The following is a 13,683-nucleotide window of genomic DNA, read 5'->3' as shown; positions in this document are numbered from 1 at the left end:
CATTTTGTTTTATTTTTTTGATTCTAGCAACAATATTATTCCTATGTGGTTGTACGTGAGTAGCTGACGCACGGCAATAATTAGCAGATGTCATTTGCAGTTACTGTAACCATCCTCTTCAGTTAATTTAGCCCCAAGTGAAGGTTCTTCCTCAAATGAGGTATTTCCTCAGTAAATCTGTTAAGCAAGATAAGGCAGTGTATCTCTGCGAGGCTCTACACATGCACAAACACACTCAAAAACACACACGCACATATCGGGTGAACATATCTTTATGGGGACCGCTCATTCATTCCTATGGGAAAAATGCTAAAGCTAACTATGAAAACCTTAACCCCCACCCTGCCCTAACCATAAGTAACCAAGCAAAATACACGAGTTTTTGCATTTTTAACTTATTTCGCTCGCACAAGCACAAACACAAACACACACACGCACACGCACATGCACAAACACACACACACATTTCACTAAATTACATGTCGCAGCAGTTACCTTTGCTGACTTTTTCACTGTAAGTATTCAGAGATAAAACATTTATGTTCAAACCTTCTCAATAACGTCCAACAGCCCTGTTGTGTGATTTGTGATGTGTCAAAGAAAACAATTCATTTTCAATGAATGTGACTGTTTGTCACTTAAATGGAAATATTAGGCTCCATTAGATTTATTTTGAGCATGTTACCCTAATGTAGCACAGAACAGAACAGAGGTACTTTATTCTTCATCATGGGAAGGCTGGACAGTTATAGCATACCCCATTTGGCTCTCCCTGAGAGTTATGGATATAAATGTACACACAGGTGACAGCAAGTATTGGAGTCAGAGCACAGAGCCACCCTGGAGCAGGTGGGGTTTAGGCCCTTGCTCAAAGGCCCAATGGTGGAATGATTACTCTGTCAGGCATGGGATTTGAACCCACAACCTTCCAGACATGGGCAGAGATCCCCAACCTGTTAAGGTACATATTATCCCATAGATAACAAAATTAAATGAAGCATTAATTGTCATTTGTGTAAGTTTTAATGCAGGTACATTGCAATGCTTTAACATATTCAGTATTCTCTTCTTTTTAAGACACATGCACATGTACAGACATTTGACTGCCGCACCTAGAGCATGTCGCAGGTTAAGAGCCTTACTCAAGGGCCCAATGGTCATGTGACTGTTCTGCTCAGCATGGGACCCGAAGCGGCAACCTTCCGTTTACAAGCACAGAGGTTTAACCTGCTGAGCCCCATCCTTGGAGAAACCTGGGAGGGAGAGACAGGAGACATTTTCTGCCGGAGAGTGAGGTCAAATATTATATGGAGTCATGGAGAGATCTGATTGACAGGACAGTGTATGTAACATGGGGGGGGGGGGTCAAGGGCTGCTGCACCTGCAGCTATACTGTCGCGCCAGCAGCTGGGAGAGGCAGAGATGAAAGCGGGGGGCAAGGGGGGGTCAGTATGCCAGGACTGAGACACTTGGATATTAAGTCTAACAGTAGCGGTCACAGTGACAGACAGGACAGCAGTGGTCCGTGATTGGCGGGAAGGGGACGGTGGAAAGGCCTTGTGTGGTGGTGGGTGTGGGGGGGGTGCGGGGGGGTGGGGAGCGGGGTTCACAAAAGCAGCCACAGTGCTGAAAATACAAAGAGGTGAAAAGGAAAAGCGATGGCAGGAGAACAGTGAAGGGGGCGAAAGAAAGGCAGGTCTGTGGGTTATCAGGCAGACAGGCAGGCAGACCGGGGTGGGGCGGAGGGTGCGGGGGGTACATGAGACATAGCAGAGCCATGGTGCAGGGTGTCGGAGGGCCTATAAAGGAGGAAGTAGGCAAAACAGAACCTCATCAGGACCGGAATGGGACAAGGCCCAGTACGAGAGGAGACTGGAGAACGTCAGTGCTGGGAGGGGGGGGTAAATAATTAAAGGATTTCAGAAGGAAAGCAAGAGCGATGCAGAGCAAAGCTTCAGGCCAGAGATGCACTGGAATATAAATAAGCCAGTACACACATAAACAAACCATAGACATGGGACAGGAATAAGATAAAATGGCTGAAAGGCAGTGGCTTGGAATAGCACAAAGAACTGGCACAGGAAATGACACGGTGCACAGGAAGTAAGTTCCATTAGACTAAAATCATAAAGGACAGAGTGAAGTGAAACACAGGAGAAGAGCAAGCAAAAAAAACCATAAAAAGTAAGATAATAAAAAACTTGCTTTACAGCGCTGCAATGAATACAGTCCGATAGACTGCGTGTGATACTAGGCAACACAGAGGTAGGTCTCCCTGTTCAGCATGCAGGAGGTATAGCAGATCAGATTATCCGCCACTCTCTGCTGTCATCACACCACATACCCAGCACACATCTTCCAGGGGAAAGCCACTTTCTTGGCAGAACAAGGCAGTCTTACATAAACCCCCATTGCCACAATGGCTCAATCAGTTAAGAGTCTCAACAAGAGAAAATCTGGTTATCGAGAAGCCGGGGGACATTAACTCGCGGCCTCGTCCTTTATGCGAGATCAGCGAGTGGCTCGATGAAAGTCCCGTGAGGAGCCTTCGCTACCAGAGCCATACAAAAAGCCATTTAAGTTATCTCTGCTTCATCCCAGAGCTTCTGTTCAAAGTAAAGGGGCCAAATTAAAAATACACAGATACGTACAGTGTTTAGATTCAGTACTGAAACAGTTTCAGTGGCATTACATTTCCTTTCTAAAAATATTTATATATTCATTAAAATACAATGGAGTCCCCCGTAATACATAATTCAGTAAAGCAAAGTAGTGTTTTTTTTTTCTTTTAATGGAGCCTGGCTTGGCACTTGGACACAGTACTTCACAACAGAGAGAAAGCTTTACTGACCTCAAACTCCACCAAATGAGGACAGCTTTTCGTCGCCCCAAAGAAAATGGGTTAACAAAACAAAATGTGTCGCTGAAAACAAACACAAGCAGAGGGTTTTGGACTAAGCTGGCAGGGTTTATTGATTAATGGTTATCTGCTTATATGATCTCGAAAAGGTTTTAAAACCTCTATAATTAATGTGAACTGACAAGTCTGTATATGCTTCTAGAGATTCTGTATCACTTAAAATACGGAATCATTAGAATCCATTAATGAGACCGATGGGGACTGGATATGAATGAGAATGAACGAGCATTCAGCTCAGTCTCTCTCCCATCCTCTCCTCTAAGTGTGTCTCAAACAGCCGTCCCAGGTCCCAGGATTCTGTCATTTGACTAATGGCTCTCCGCTAGTCTGCGAAAAACCAACTTAATCAGCCCCACCGTTTTTGGAGCTCAGTTTCAGATGATTTTAATTCGAAAGGAAATCTTAATGCATTATTTTGTGTATAACTGTCTGAGATCTAAGCTTCTCTCTCCCAAATGGAACCATATAAAATATTAAATGCGATGTGTGTGTTACTGTAGAACGCCCAAGAATGTTAGACAAGTAAATTACACAGAGAGTATGCAAACTCTGTGATTTCTCTTTTAAACCAAGAGATAACTGCTGCACCCACAATATGTAACACAATCATAGAAACAGCTCTTGGGGGAGGGGGGGGGGGGTTTCTGATTCATTCCTTTGTTGTCTGCCGTGCCAAGAGAGCAGCTTTGACCCAGTTATCGTGGGAGTACGGTTCTCTCTTTAATGCTCCTCGTTTAGGCTCACTTTCAAATGACTATTATTTCAAAGGTATGTGCAGCAGGAATAATGAAGGATAATCCATCCATCCATCCATCCATCCATCCATCCATCCATCCATCATCCATCCATCCATCCAGCAAACCCAGCATTACATTAAACCATGACTTTTCTGCAGTGCTACACTGATGGTCATATTCAGGAGTATAAGTAGAGACTCAGGAAAAGGGAGTTTAAACCTATATTGGGGGGTCTGATTTGAATGGAAATGAATGATAGCACAACATTTAAAGTAATTACTGCGCATTTATTGTTTTTGGGGGGTAAAGAACATTTTTTTTTTTTTGGGGGGGGGGGGGGGGGGGGTTCAGTTCCTGTAAAATTGCCCTAGCAACACCCCTAGTCATATTTTAAAAGGAGTAATTAAAAAAAGTACTATTTTTATAAATTATTTACAACTGTGTTTTTCATTTATACATTAAGTGAGTGTATTTTTATTAATACTACTTAATAACCTTTTTGACGGAATGATGGAATAATTACGTTTCATTCCAATACTGCCTTTTAAATGTTTGTTTGGGTTTTCACATTGTGACGGGAAATTACTTTTAATTACTGTAAAACGATTTGTGACTAAAGCAAATTTGACTGGCTGATTGATTGAAAAACAGTGCAGCCAATGAGAGACTCAGAAAAGCCCCAATGAGGGATTACAGCGTCTCCATCATGCCTTTGTCTTCATTAGCGGCTTCAGCCGCCACCCGAAAGATCATGCGGTATTTTCATGCGCAAGACAAAACACACACATGAAATAATAATTTAGATAATGATGAAAAGAATAATTAGACAGATCTTTCTTGTCATTGGAAGCGTGCGTTGTGGGGGAATTATTGCCAGACATTTTACTGTGATATGACTTTAGGTTTCCTCACCCCATGGATGTGTTTGTTTATGATATTTCTCAGCCGCGTGTAAAATGTTATTCCTTGATGAAGATTCATTGATAAACGTCACAAGCAGTAGGCGATATTTCAACTTAGTTTTCGCCCCCCCTGCAGCTATCATTGAGAATTGCAAAACACCCAGTGTATACTACAAATGGCCCTTTTATAATTGGCAGGAAAGCTGACTATCCAGAATTGGGAACCAGGAATTCTCAGTGTGACTCACAAAACACGAGGGATCAATCGGGAAGAGTGGTGCTCTGGAGCGATTCCACGCAGGTTAAGAGATGGTCACAGAGGAAATGGGGAACACCCACGAGCCGTAAATCCCACTAATGAAGACTGATCCCCAAGATGAATGTGTGGATTGCTTTGCACTTTCTCAGTGTTGGGGTAGCAGGAGGAAAGTGATGTTATGCCGGAACGTGCCAGTGCTTCACCATGCAATATAGGGCAACTCGAAACTATTCAAGCCCTTCACCCATCTGAATGAAATACATGTCATCAGACTGAACAGTTTAGAAAAATCGTAGAGCACTATTTTTCATCTCTTCATCAATACATCTGTTTTCCATTCATTCTTCCTTCCAATGGTTGTAATGGGACTGGGTTACAAAGACCAGACCAAGCACTGAGATACGTAACTCATCCTGTTTGTTATTAATGTACATTAAAACTGTTAAGGTATACTACAAGCTGCTTATGAATGCATTATGAATGTATTTTGAAGGCGCACCGAATGTTCTATGGACATTGAAGGTGCATTTAATGTAAAGTATTACTGAGCCGTTTTCTCTTTCCCCGGGAGATAACCATCGCCTTGGCGGGAAATTCGATCCTGGTCATTTCACATTAGTCAGCAAGACAATAAAGACCAAAAATCCTCATTCAAGGCTGCAAGCAGAACAATGTGAAGAACTAGACAGACTAAAGACACAAAGAGATACAGAGATATAGTTACACGCACAGAAACATGGATTTAATATCACTCCAAAATAGATGAATGTCATTCCCTATGAATATAATGGCCGTATCATGTTAGACAGGCTTGTGGGGTTTTGCAGGCATCGCATCTTATCCATGTACAGTACTGTACTTACACAGCCAGAGAATTTTTAAATGATCTTTATGTTGATGTAAAACTATGATGTTATGGCTGTCAATATGAGTTAGCTTGGCTATTTCAAAGCCTCTGCTAAAATCAATTCAATTCAATTCAGATTTACTTGTATAGTGCATTTTCACAGCATTACATTGTCTCAAAGTGCTTTACATTATCCCCGCCTAAAGTGAGCAAGCCAGAGGTGACAGTGGCAAAGAGAAACTACCCTAGAAGGAAGAAACCTTGGGAGAAACCAAACTGAAAGGGGAGCCCATCCTCCAGGGGGCAGCAGAGGAATCACCCCGGAATTTGCAGCAACCATCCAATACAGACATGTGTTTTTTGACTCAACTACTAGCACATCCTGCATAGCTAATGAATATCGCATTGACTTCTCTTAACTAATTAACTAATTAACTAATTAAATAAATAAATAAAGTGAGCTGGTGGTCAAATTTAGCAAATATATAGAAAGGCTGAGGTGCCCTTGGAGAGAGGTTTGTGAACTGAAGCGGTGCTCATCTAGTCAGTAGCTGTCTGGAGAACAGGAGAATTTCTTACTAGTTTTTACTGTGTTCATTTCCATATGTTCCGATGTTAAATTGTGGCTTTTGCACAGTATTGTTGATTTGGACCACGTGCATTGGTCACACTGTAGATGTTCCCCGAAAAAAGTCATTGATAATCACACGCGGAGCAGCATGATTGGATTTGGACTACTGGGCCAAACCCTATAGTCAAGCAAGGTCAGGCTGGACAATTCAGGAGATGAAATGCTGAATAACCAAGTGACTCACACGACAAAGTCTGAGGACGGGGTGGCCTTAAGGTCCATATAGAGGGCGGTAGCTGGAGCTCATCTCAAACATTAGTATGGAACAGTAACGAGGGCTGTTCTCTTCCCAAGGTACATTAGAAAATTTCACAGGTCAGTAATCAGCTACATTACCTCTGCTGCTTCAGAAACATGGTTTGTCCCTGGTCCATGCGCTAAGGCCTCGCCTCAGGCGGCCAGCATACTCCTTACATTATCACCTTCACTGCTGTGTATTTACTGTAGCTCTTCCTTGGATCTTGGCTTTAGTATGACATTCATGTATTGTATAGTAAAATGTAAGCATATTGTGGCAGCTCTGCCACTGTGGTCATAAATATGATTAAATCTGGCATCTAGGTTATATAAATTAAGTATACATACTATGTGACCATCCATCCATCTTCTGTCTGCGCTGTTTAGTGAGGGTTGCAGTAAATACTGCATGTTTGTTGTTTATATTACATATAATAAATTGTAGCGGACTGCTGGGGGATTCTGGGATGTCCTTCCCAACATGCCTTGCAGCATGCATAAAATCAGATGCTCAGTCTCTTAGTTCAGTGTGTATTTTATTAGCTTTTTCTCTTGGTTTTTTAGCCATTAGGAGTCAGTATGCTGGCAGTCCTGTGTATAGTTTACTATTGTTGAACAATTATTATGTCATCCACCGTTATGGAGTTGGCATTGTTCACTAATGGCCTGTATGATCATACTGTGTGTACGCCTTTGGAATAACGAAATGATTGTTCTAGACACTATATATATACGTGACCATTTTTTCGGTCACCACTAAGGGAAAACTCAATTTTTTAAGAACCTGTGACTGCAATCAAAATATAAAAAATGCTAAAAATGTCTTGTGGTTAAGGTTGTCATTGTTGGGATTAGGGCTTTTCTCAAAGAAATGAATGAATAGTATATGTGTCTGTGTGCAAATACACACACACACACACACACACACGTATATGTACGAATCGTCAGCTTACCGTTATTGAGCAGTTCGTGCGCCTCTGTGATCCTAGGAGCTACATTATTGGGACTCCCAAGGTCCTAGCTGAGCACCCAGACTACGCGTGATTCACATAGACTTGTGATGGTGCACCATAAAGACTGTGTGACCCCACCCAGGCGGGCATAGCCCAAAAGGGTCACATAGGACTACCCTCCTGTGGGCCCAACACCTGCAGGAGGAGCCGTGGGGGTTGGGTGCGATGTAGACTGGGTAGCAGTCAAATGCAGGGGCCTTGGCAGAAGGATCATCTGATCAAATCTGGCTTTAAGATCATGGAATGTAACCACTCTGGTGAGAAAGAGCCTGAGCTGGTGCAGGAGATAAAGAGATACCAGCTAGATATAGTCAGGTTCACCTCAATGTACAGCCCGGGCTCTGGAACCAAACTCCTGGAGAGGGGCTCCACTCTGTTCCACTCTGGAGCTAGAGCCACTACTCCTCTGCATCGAAAGGAACCAGTTGAGGTGGTTCGAGCGTTGGTCTAAGATGACTCCTGGATGCCGCCTTAGGTAGGTGTTTCAGGGATGTCTTACCAGGAGACACGAAGGTGGCTGGGGAGAGGGAGATCTGGGCATCCCTGCTTAGACTGCTGCCCCTGCGACCCGACCCCAGATAAGTGGCAGATAATGGATGGATGGATGGATGGATGGATGGATAGATGGATGGATGGAGTTACTGTAAGCCTGAGCCTAAGTGAAACATTTTTATTGGTTGCACTGTCCTCACTGTCTCCACAGACGATCCAACAGTGCAGGGTTTAGATAAGTCCAGAAACCTCCAAACAGGAGAGATGATCATCATCGTCGTGGTGTTGCTGATGTGGGCAGGTAAGGGTCCGATTTTCTCTTGTGATTCGCTTAGCAGACAATTTCTAAATATATTGAAACTCTTTGCAGGACAGCTGGTCAAGAAACTGACATCACATCAGTACAGATACTGATAGATGAACCAATATTAACTGATATAATTCATGACTCTGAGACACATCTCTCAGTAAAGTGGATGAAATCTTTTTGCAAAGACAAAAATAAATTGTAAAATACACCACATTGAAAAGAAAAGCTACATTAAAGCTGCAAAAGTTCCATGAAGACATGTCAATGTTATATGAATATCTTTCCAAACATTTCAAATGTATCAATCACCATATTATTATAGTCAATCATTGAAATGCACATTAATCAATATGTTTCATCGGTTAATGTTGCTAATGGTTAGATATCTGGACTGCAATACTACAGTGACTTAATTAGATTGACATGTCAATATCAATTAAAATACATTTATCGGAAGGATAAGTAACTTGCCATTTGGTTAACGTTTCAGTAGGCCAGTTAAATTACACCCAATAAGTAAGACGTGTAACATTGTGCTGAGTTTCAAGACAGTATTTTAGGCTGAGAGATAAATTCGGCATGCTTGGCAAAGTAAGCAAGTAAAGGACAATTAATCTTTTCTCTCCTTATCGTATTACTACTTAGGTTTACAATTATTCCCTGCTGAAGTACAGAAAAGATGGACTGAAAAATAAGACGTGGAATTAATACGTAATCTCTGCAGATTAATTATAATTCAATAACAAATTAATTTAAAATTAATCAATTAAACGATAAATCGCACAGCTTAGGGTCAAAACATCTTCTGTCCTTATGAGAAGACAAGTCTGGGCTCTTGTTTCATAAAATCGCTTTATAATCTTGCTTAGAGCCGTAGATCCTTGTGTTAGCAGCTAAATATGATGCACAGAATTCATCAAGGCATTTGAAGCCCTATTGGCTGTTCATACCGAACGCTTGTCGTTGGAGGGAAAACTCAGGCCGTCACTTTTCTTTCACTACGGCAGACAGCAGAATGGAAACTCTGGCCTCTGTCAGCCTTGATTACCGCGGGAAACTCCCCAGAGGACAGGCAATTTTATTTCAGTCTCACTCTCGAAGACCCCTGCATTGAGATAAAGAGAGTGAATAAATGAATTGTGCGATAGTGTAACTGGACGCCTGGACATTCTTAGTGAAATGTATGCGCAAATCCGATTGGCTGAACCTTGGTGATCGGTTGGTCATCGGTGCAGAAATGGCTGCATGCTTATTTCTGGTCAGCCTGGCGTTGTGACAGCAAAAGGGACAGACTCACTTCAGCATTGGCAGAGGAAAAAAGATGACATCACTGTACTGCAAAGTGCATGCACCATTTTCAGACACGCACACAAGCAGACACACGCACATATGCGCCGAACGGCACCACTGAACCTCTGAGACCGCTCTGGACTTCACGACTCTGTTTCAGCTGTGATCGCCCTGTTCTGCCGGCAGTATGACATTATCAAGGACAACGACTCCAGCAACAGCAAGGAGAAGGTGAAGCCATGCTCGGAGCGGAGCACGCCGGAGCACCACAGTGGGGGCCTGCTCAGGAGCAAGGTGGGTACCGGCATGGTGGGATCGCCATTGCGCATGTGCTTGCTCTGCAAACAAGCAGCCTGGACCCTACCGAATAACCAGCTCGGTATGTCAGTTGCTCATATCTTCCTGCCAGAGGGTAATTCATTCAGAGAAAAATGGATGCTACTAAGGATACAGGAGTTTTCTGGGGATCAAAAGAACAGCCACCCTCCTCCCCATATTATCAAATCACCAAGGGCTATGAAAAAAAACTTTCATTCACAAGCACTCAAATATGCTCACCCTCACTAAAACATATCCATTCAAAATGTACGTTTTTATCTGCACTGTTTGAATTGAATCATATTATACATACACTTGTACCACAAGGTTTAAACCTTCAGTAGATATCTGCACCTCTTGCTTTGTGCCTTAACATATGAAGAAGATAACTATCAGACTGCAGAACGGACTGCATTTCAAGTGAAGCCGATAACGAGCCCGCGAGCACCAGCAGACATTAAACGGGCATATCAAAGGCTATCTAATTAAAGGCACTGACATCATTAAAAATTAAATCACAAAAGCAGGCATGCTACAGGTCACGGCAGAATGGTTAAGATTTTCCGTAAAACTAAAAGAAAAAATGAAGGCCCTGGCTTTGTTTTGGTTTATACTACTTCGGTTATTTTAGACAGTTTTCTCGTTGGCCAGATTTTTCACTGTAATAACATGCCTGGCTTGTACAGTGAACTCACTCAATTTGTCCTTGTTTATGTCAGACAGGTCAAACAGCATAACAAACAAGTTAAAAATATTGAATCTATTTTCACCTCGCACGAAAAATGGGGGCAGGGGGATGGCGGGTGCACAAGACCAAAATAATCGAGTTCTGTTGGGTTTGGAAAGACAAAAAACAAGCATGCAGGCTGTTCCTTCAGGAGTGGATGATTTGGTGGAGCGCATACAGTCAGGGAAGAGGGGTCGTGCAGATTGAATTAACCCCAGCAATTACTAACACCTGACTGTCCCCCTGAGCACCACAGAATTGTTGTGGCCTCTTTCCATATACACATTAGCTTTAAATTATTTAAATTAACTTGATGTTGTACTAATAATTAACAGGGTTTTTTTTGCTACTACGAAAAAACCAGCCCATTCCCATACTTGAAAAGCGTAATAAAAAAGCTTCTAGTATCACCGAGTTCCTCAGCCTCTCGCTCAAACAGTCTTGTGGATGTTGCAGAAGTAGCTGATGAATGCTGCCGTTTAGCTCGTGAAGTAGATCAAGGGAGCTCCACGGATGCGGCAGCGAGGGACTCAAACCTGCGAAACACCAAACGATTCCAGGCCCTGCTTGGCATTCATGAAGAGGTCTTCAGCACGTCTGCCGAAAGCCCATCTTCCCCCTCAATCTCATCTCTCCCTCCAGTGCAATAGAAATCAGCCCCTGTTTAGCTTTGCTGCGTCTATGGGGCAATGTGCCATTTCACGAGATTAGAGAGCGACAGACAGACAGTGATGCACATCAAGGTGATTTCAAATAACAGCTGAACATTTCGGGGGAAGGAAACTCAAGCTTGTATTTATCATTAAACAAATAGGTCTGTGGATTCAATCGGAAAAAGGGCAACTGTTTATTCTTAGGCAACAGAATTAAAATATTTTACGCTTAAATCATCCCCTGACCTACATATTATCTAAGCTGTAAAAACAAGGTATACACCGATGAACCAAAATATTATGACCACACCCACATGAAGCAAATAATGTTAACTAGTAATAATGGTGCAAGTCGCACACGCAGCAGGGCATGATGCCATGTGTTGCGACATCAAAATTATCTGCCATTTGTGCCACAGTTGCCCTTCTGTTGGTCTCTACCGAACAGGACAGCCTACCTTCACATCTAAGACTCCAACTGGCAAACACCCTTTGGGCAGCTTGTGGTCTTTCCCTCCTCGGATCTCTCTCAGCAGGCGCTCACCGTGACTGACCGTGAGCTCACCACCAGCCTTGCCATTTCGGAGATGCTCTGACCCAATCATCTGGCCATAATCTGGTCCCTATCAAAGCCACTCAGAGATTTATCTCTGCCCATTTCTTCTGTACTCAACATGTTGACTATGAGTACTGAATGTTAGCTTACTGTCTAATGTACCCCAGACCTTGACATGCACCATTTTAATCAGATGGTCAATGTTATTCACTTCACCGCGGGGGTCATGAAGTTTAGGTCGTTGGTATATTTTGCATTTCAAGTACATTAACACAACTAAATCATAAAATCTGAGTTGTGCAGTAAGATATAAAACTATGCTTTTTAACCCAATAGTTACTCAACATATTAGCAGTCGAATGCCTAATCGTAGTGCAGTGTTTCAGTCTGAAAACACTAAGGAATGAACCACTGAAATTCCAAACTGAAATGATACCAGAACCACCATGTTGTGGGTCAGTCTATTTCTCAAACTGCGAGCATGTTACTTATTTTCCTGCTTCTGTTGCGTGACTGTAGCACTTTACAATAGGCTGCAAATTAAAATGTCCAAAATGCAATATTAAAAAAATACACATAATAGGTTCACAGCCCCGAAGGTCTCCGTGGCCACCAGACCAAACACAAGTACTCAGGTGTCCTTGAACGTCACTCCAGTCTGATTTTCTTCCTATAAATATTTAATTTTGCTAACCATCACCTTCCGATTGAGTGGGCAGAAAGTCAATGTATGATGCAGCTTCTTTCTTATAAATTCTGATCATGTTCACCTTGCCTTGCAGTTTCACCCATCCGTCCCCTCCATCAACATCATCGAAGTCTGAAGCGACGAACATCCGCCAGGAGGTCAGCTGCCCCCCCCCCCCTCCACCCCCCAGCGATGTGGCCCCCATACTGCCCATTGAGCACACAGTGACACCATTCCCACCCTAGCCAGCTTTTTGGGATGAACTGCCCTATGTATTTATAGCAAACGCTAGTTTGCTATTAATGCAGTTTATTATGCGGTTTGCAGTTTATGATGGAGATCAAGGATGGAGATCAAGGATGGAGGTCAAGGATGGAGATCGGCAAACCCACACACCGTGAAAACTGGATTTCTCATATGGTGGATCTGCTGCCAGGGATTACCAGCAATGTTTCAAACTTACTCTCAGAATGTATTTTTGCTACCCCCCCCCCTCCACCCCCTAATTAGGAAACACGATTTTGTAATTTTCCCAGCTATGAAAAATGATTGATTCAGCCAAATAAAAGCAGACAGAGGACAATAATTTAGCAATAGCAAATGACATCTATGCTAAGGGTATCAATGAAGGGCTCAGTCCCTTGAAGTCCTGCATAAACTCCACAAACACGCTTCATTTATTTCAGATAACTCAACTAAACTCAAACGATTACATATACATATGTAGACACACATTGTGTAGCTGCATGCTGGTCATTAATCTGTAAAGCACTTACTGTGTAGATTAATACTGTTCAACTTCAGAAATACGAATGCAAAAAAATGCTTTAAAAAATGCAAATTAAAAAGTATCTATGTGTCGACCACAAAAATATATCGATTCCTCAGAGATGAGCATTTTGTTTCAACCATGCTAATATAGCTAATTGTCAGGTATGACTTTTAGATTTATGTTGAGCAGATGTAAATCCTCTGATTAAGAGCAATGCGTTACTTTACATGAATAAAGCTTACATCCACCAAGAGGTAGTGCGTTTGCTATTAATCAGAAACATCTCCATATGGATAACGGAGACATAGCATGCAATAATTACAGCAATCGA

The 13,683-nt window shown here is 42.5% G+C and overlaps 1 protein-coding gene across 1 annotated transcript in view; it reads left to right on the top strand.

The window, feature by feature from the left end:
* fndc4a (fibronectin type III domain containing 4a) overlaps positions 1–13,074 on the top strand; it is a 29,585-nt gene extending 16,511 nt beyond the window's left edge. The window contains exons 4-7 of the mRNA XM_048986516.1: positions 8,250–8,339; positions 9,799–9,932; positions 12,675–12,738; positions 12,908–13,074. Of these exons, the coding sequence (XP_048842473.1) occupies positions 8,250–8,339; positions 9,799–9,932; positions 12,675–12,716 (266 nt within the window). The 3' untranslated portion in view covers positions 12,717–12,738; positions 12,908–13,074. The remainder of the gene's footprint in view (positions 1–8,249; positions 8,340–9,798; positions 9,933–12,674; positions 12,739–12,907) is intronic.
* Positions 13,075–13,683: the final 609 nt, after the last annotated feature.

This window comes from Brienomyrus brachyistius, chromosome 19 (genome assembly GCF_023856365.1).
Source record: "Brienomyrus brachyistius isolate T26 chromosome 19, BBRACH_0.4, whole genome shotgun sequence".
In the NCBI taxonomy this organism is placed as follows: Eukaryota; Metazoa; Chordata; class Actinopteri; order Osteoglossiformes; family Mormyridae; genus Brienomyrus; species Brienomyrus brachyistius.
The sequence above is the reverse complement of the archived record's forward strand: the minus strand, read 5'-3'. Positions and strand labels throughout refer to the sequence as shown.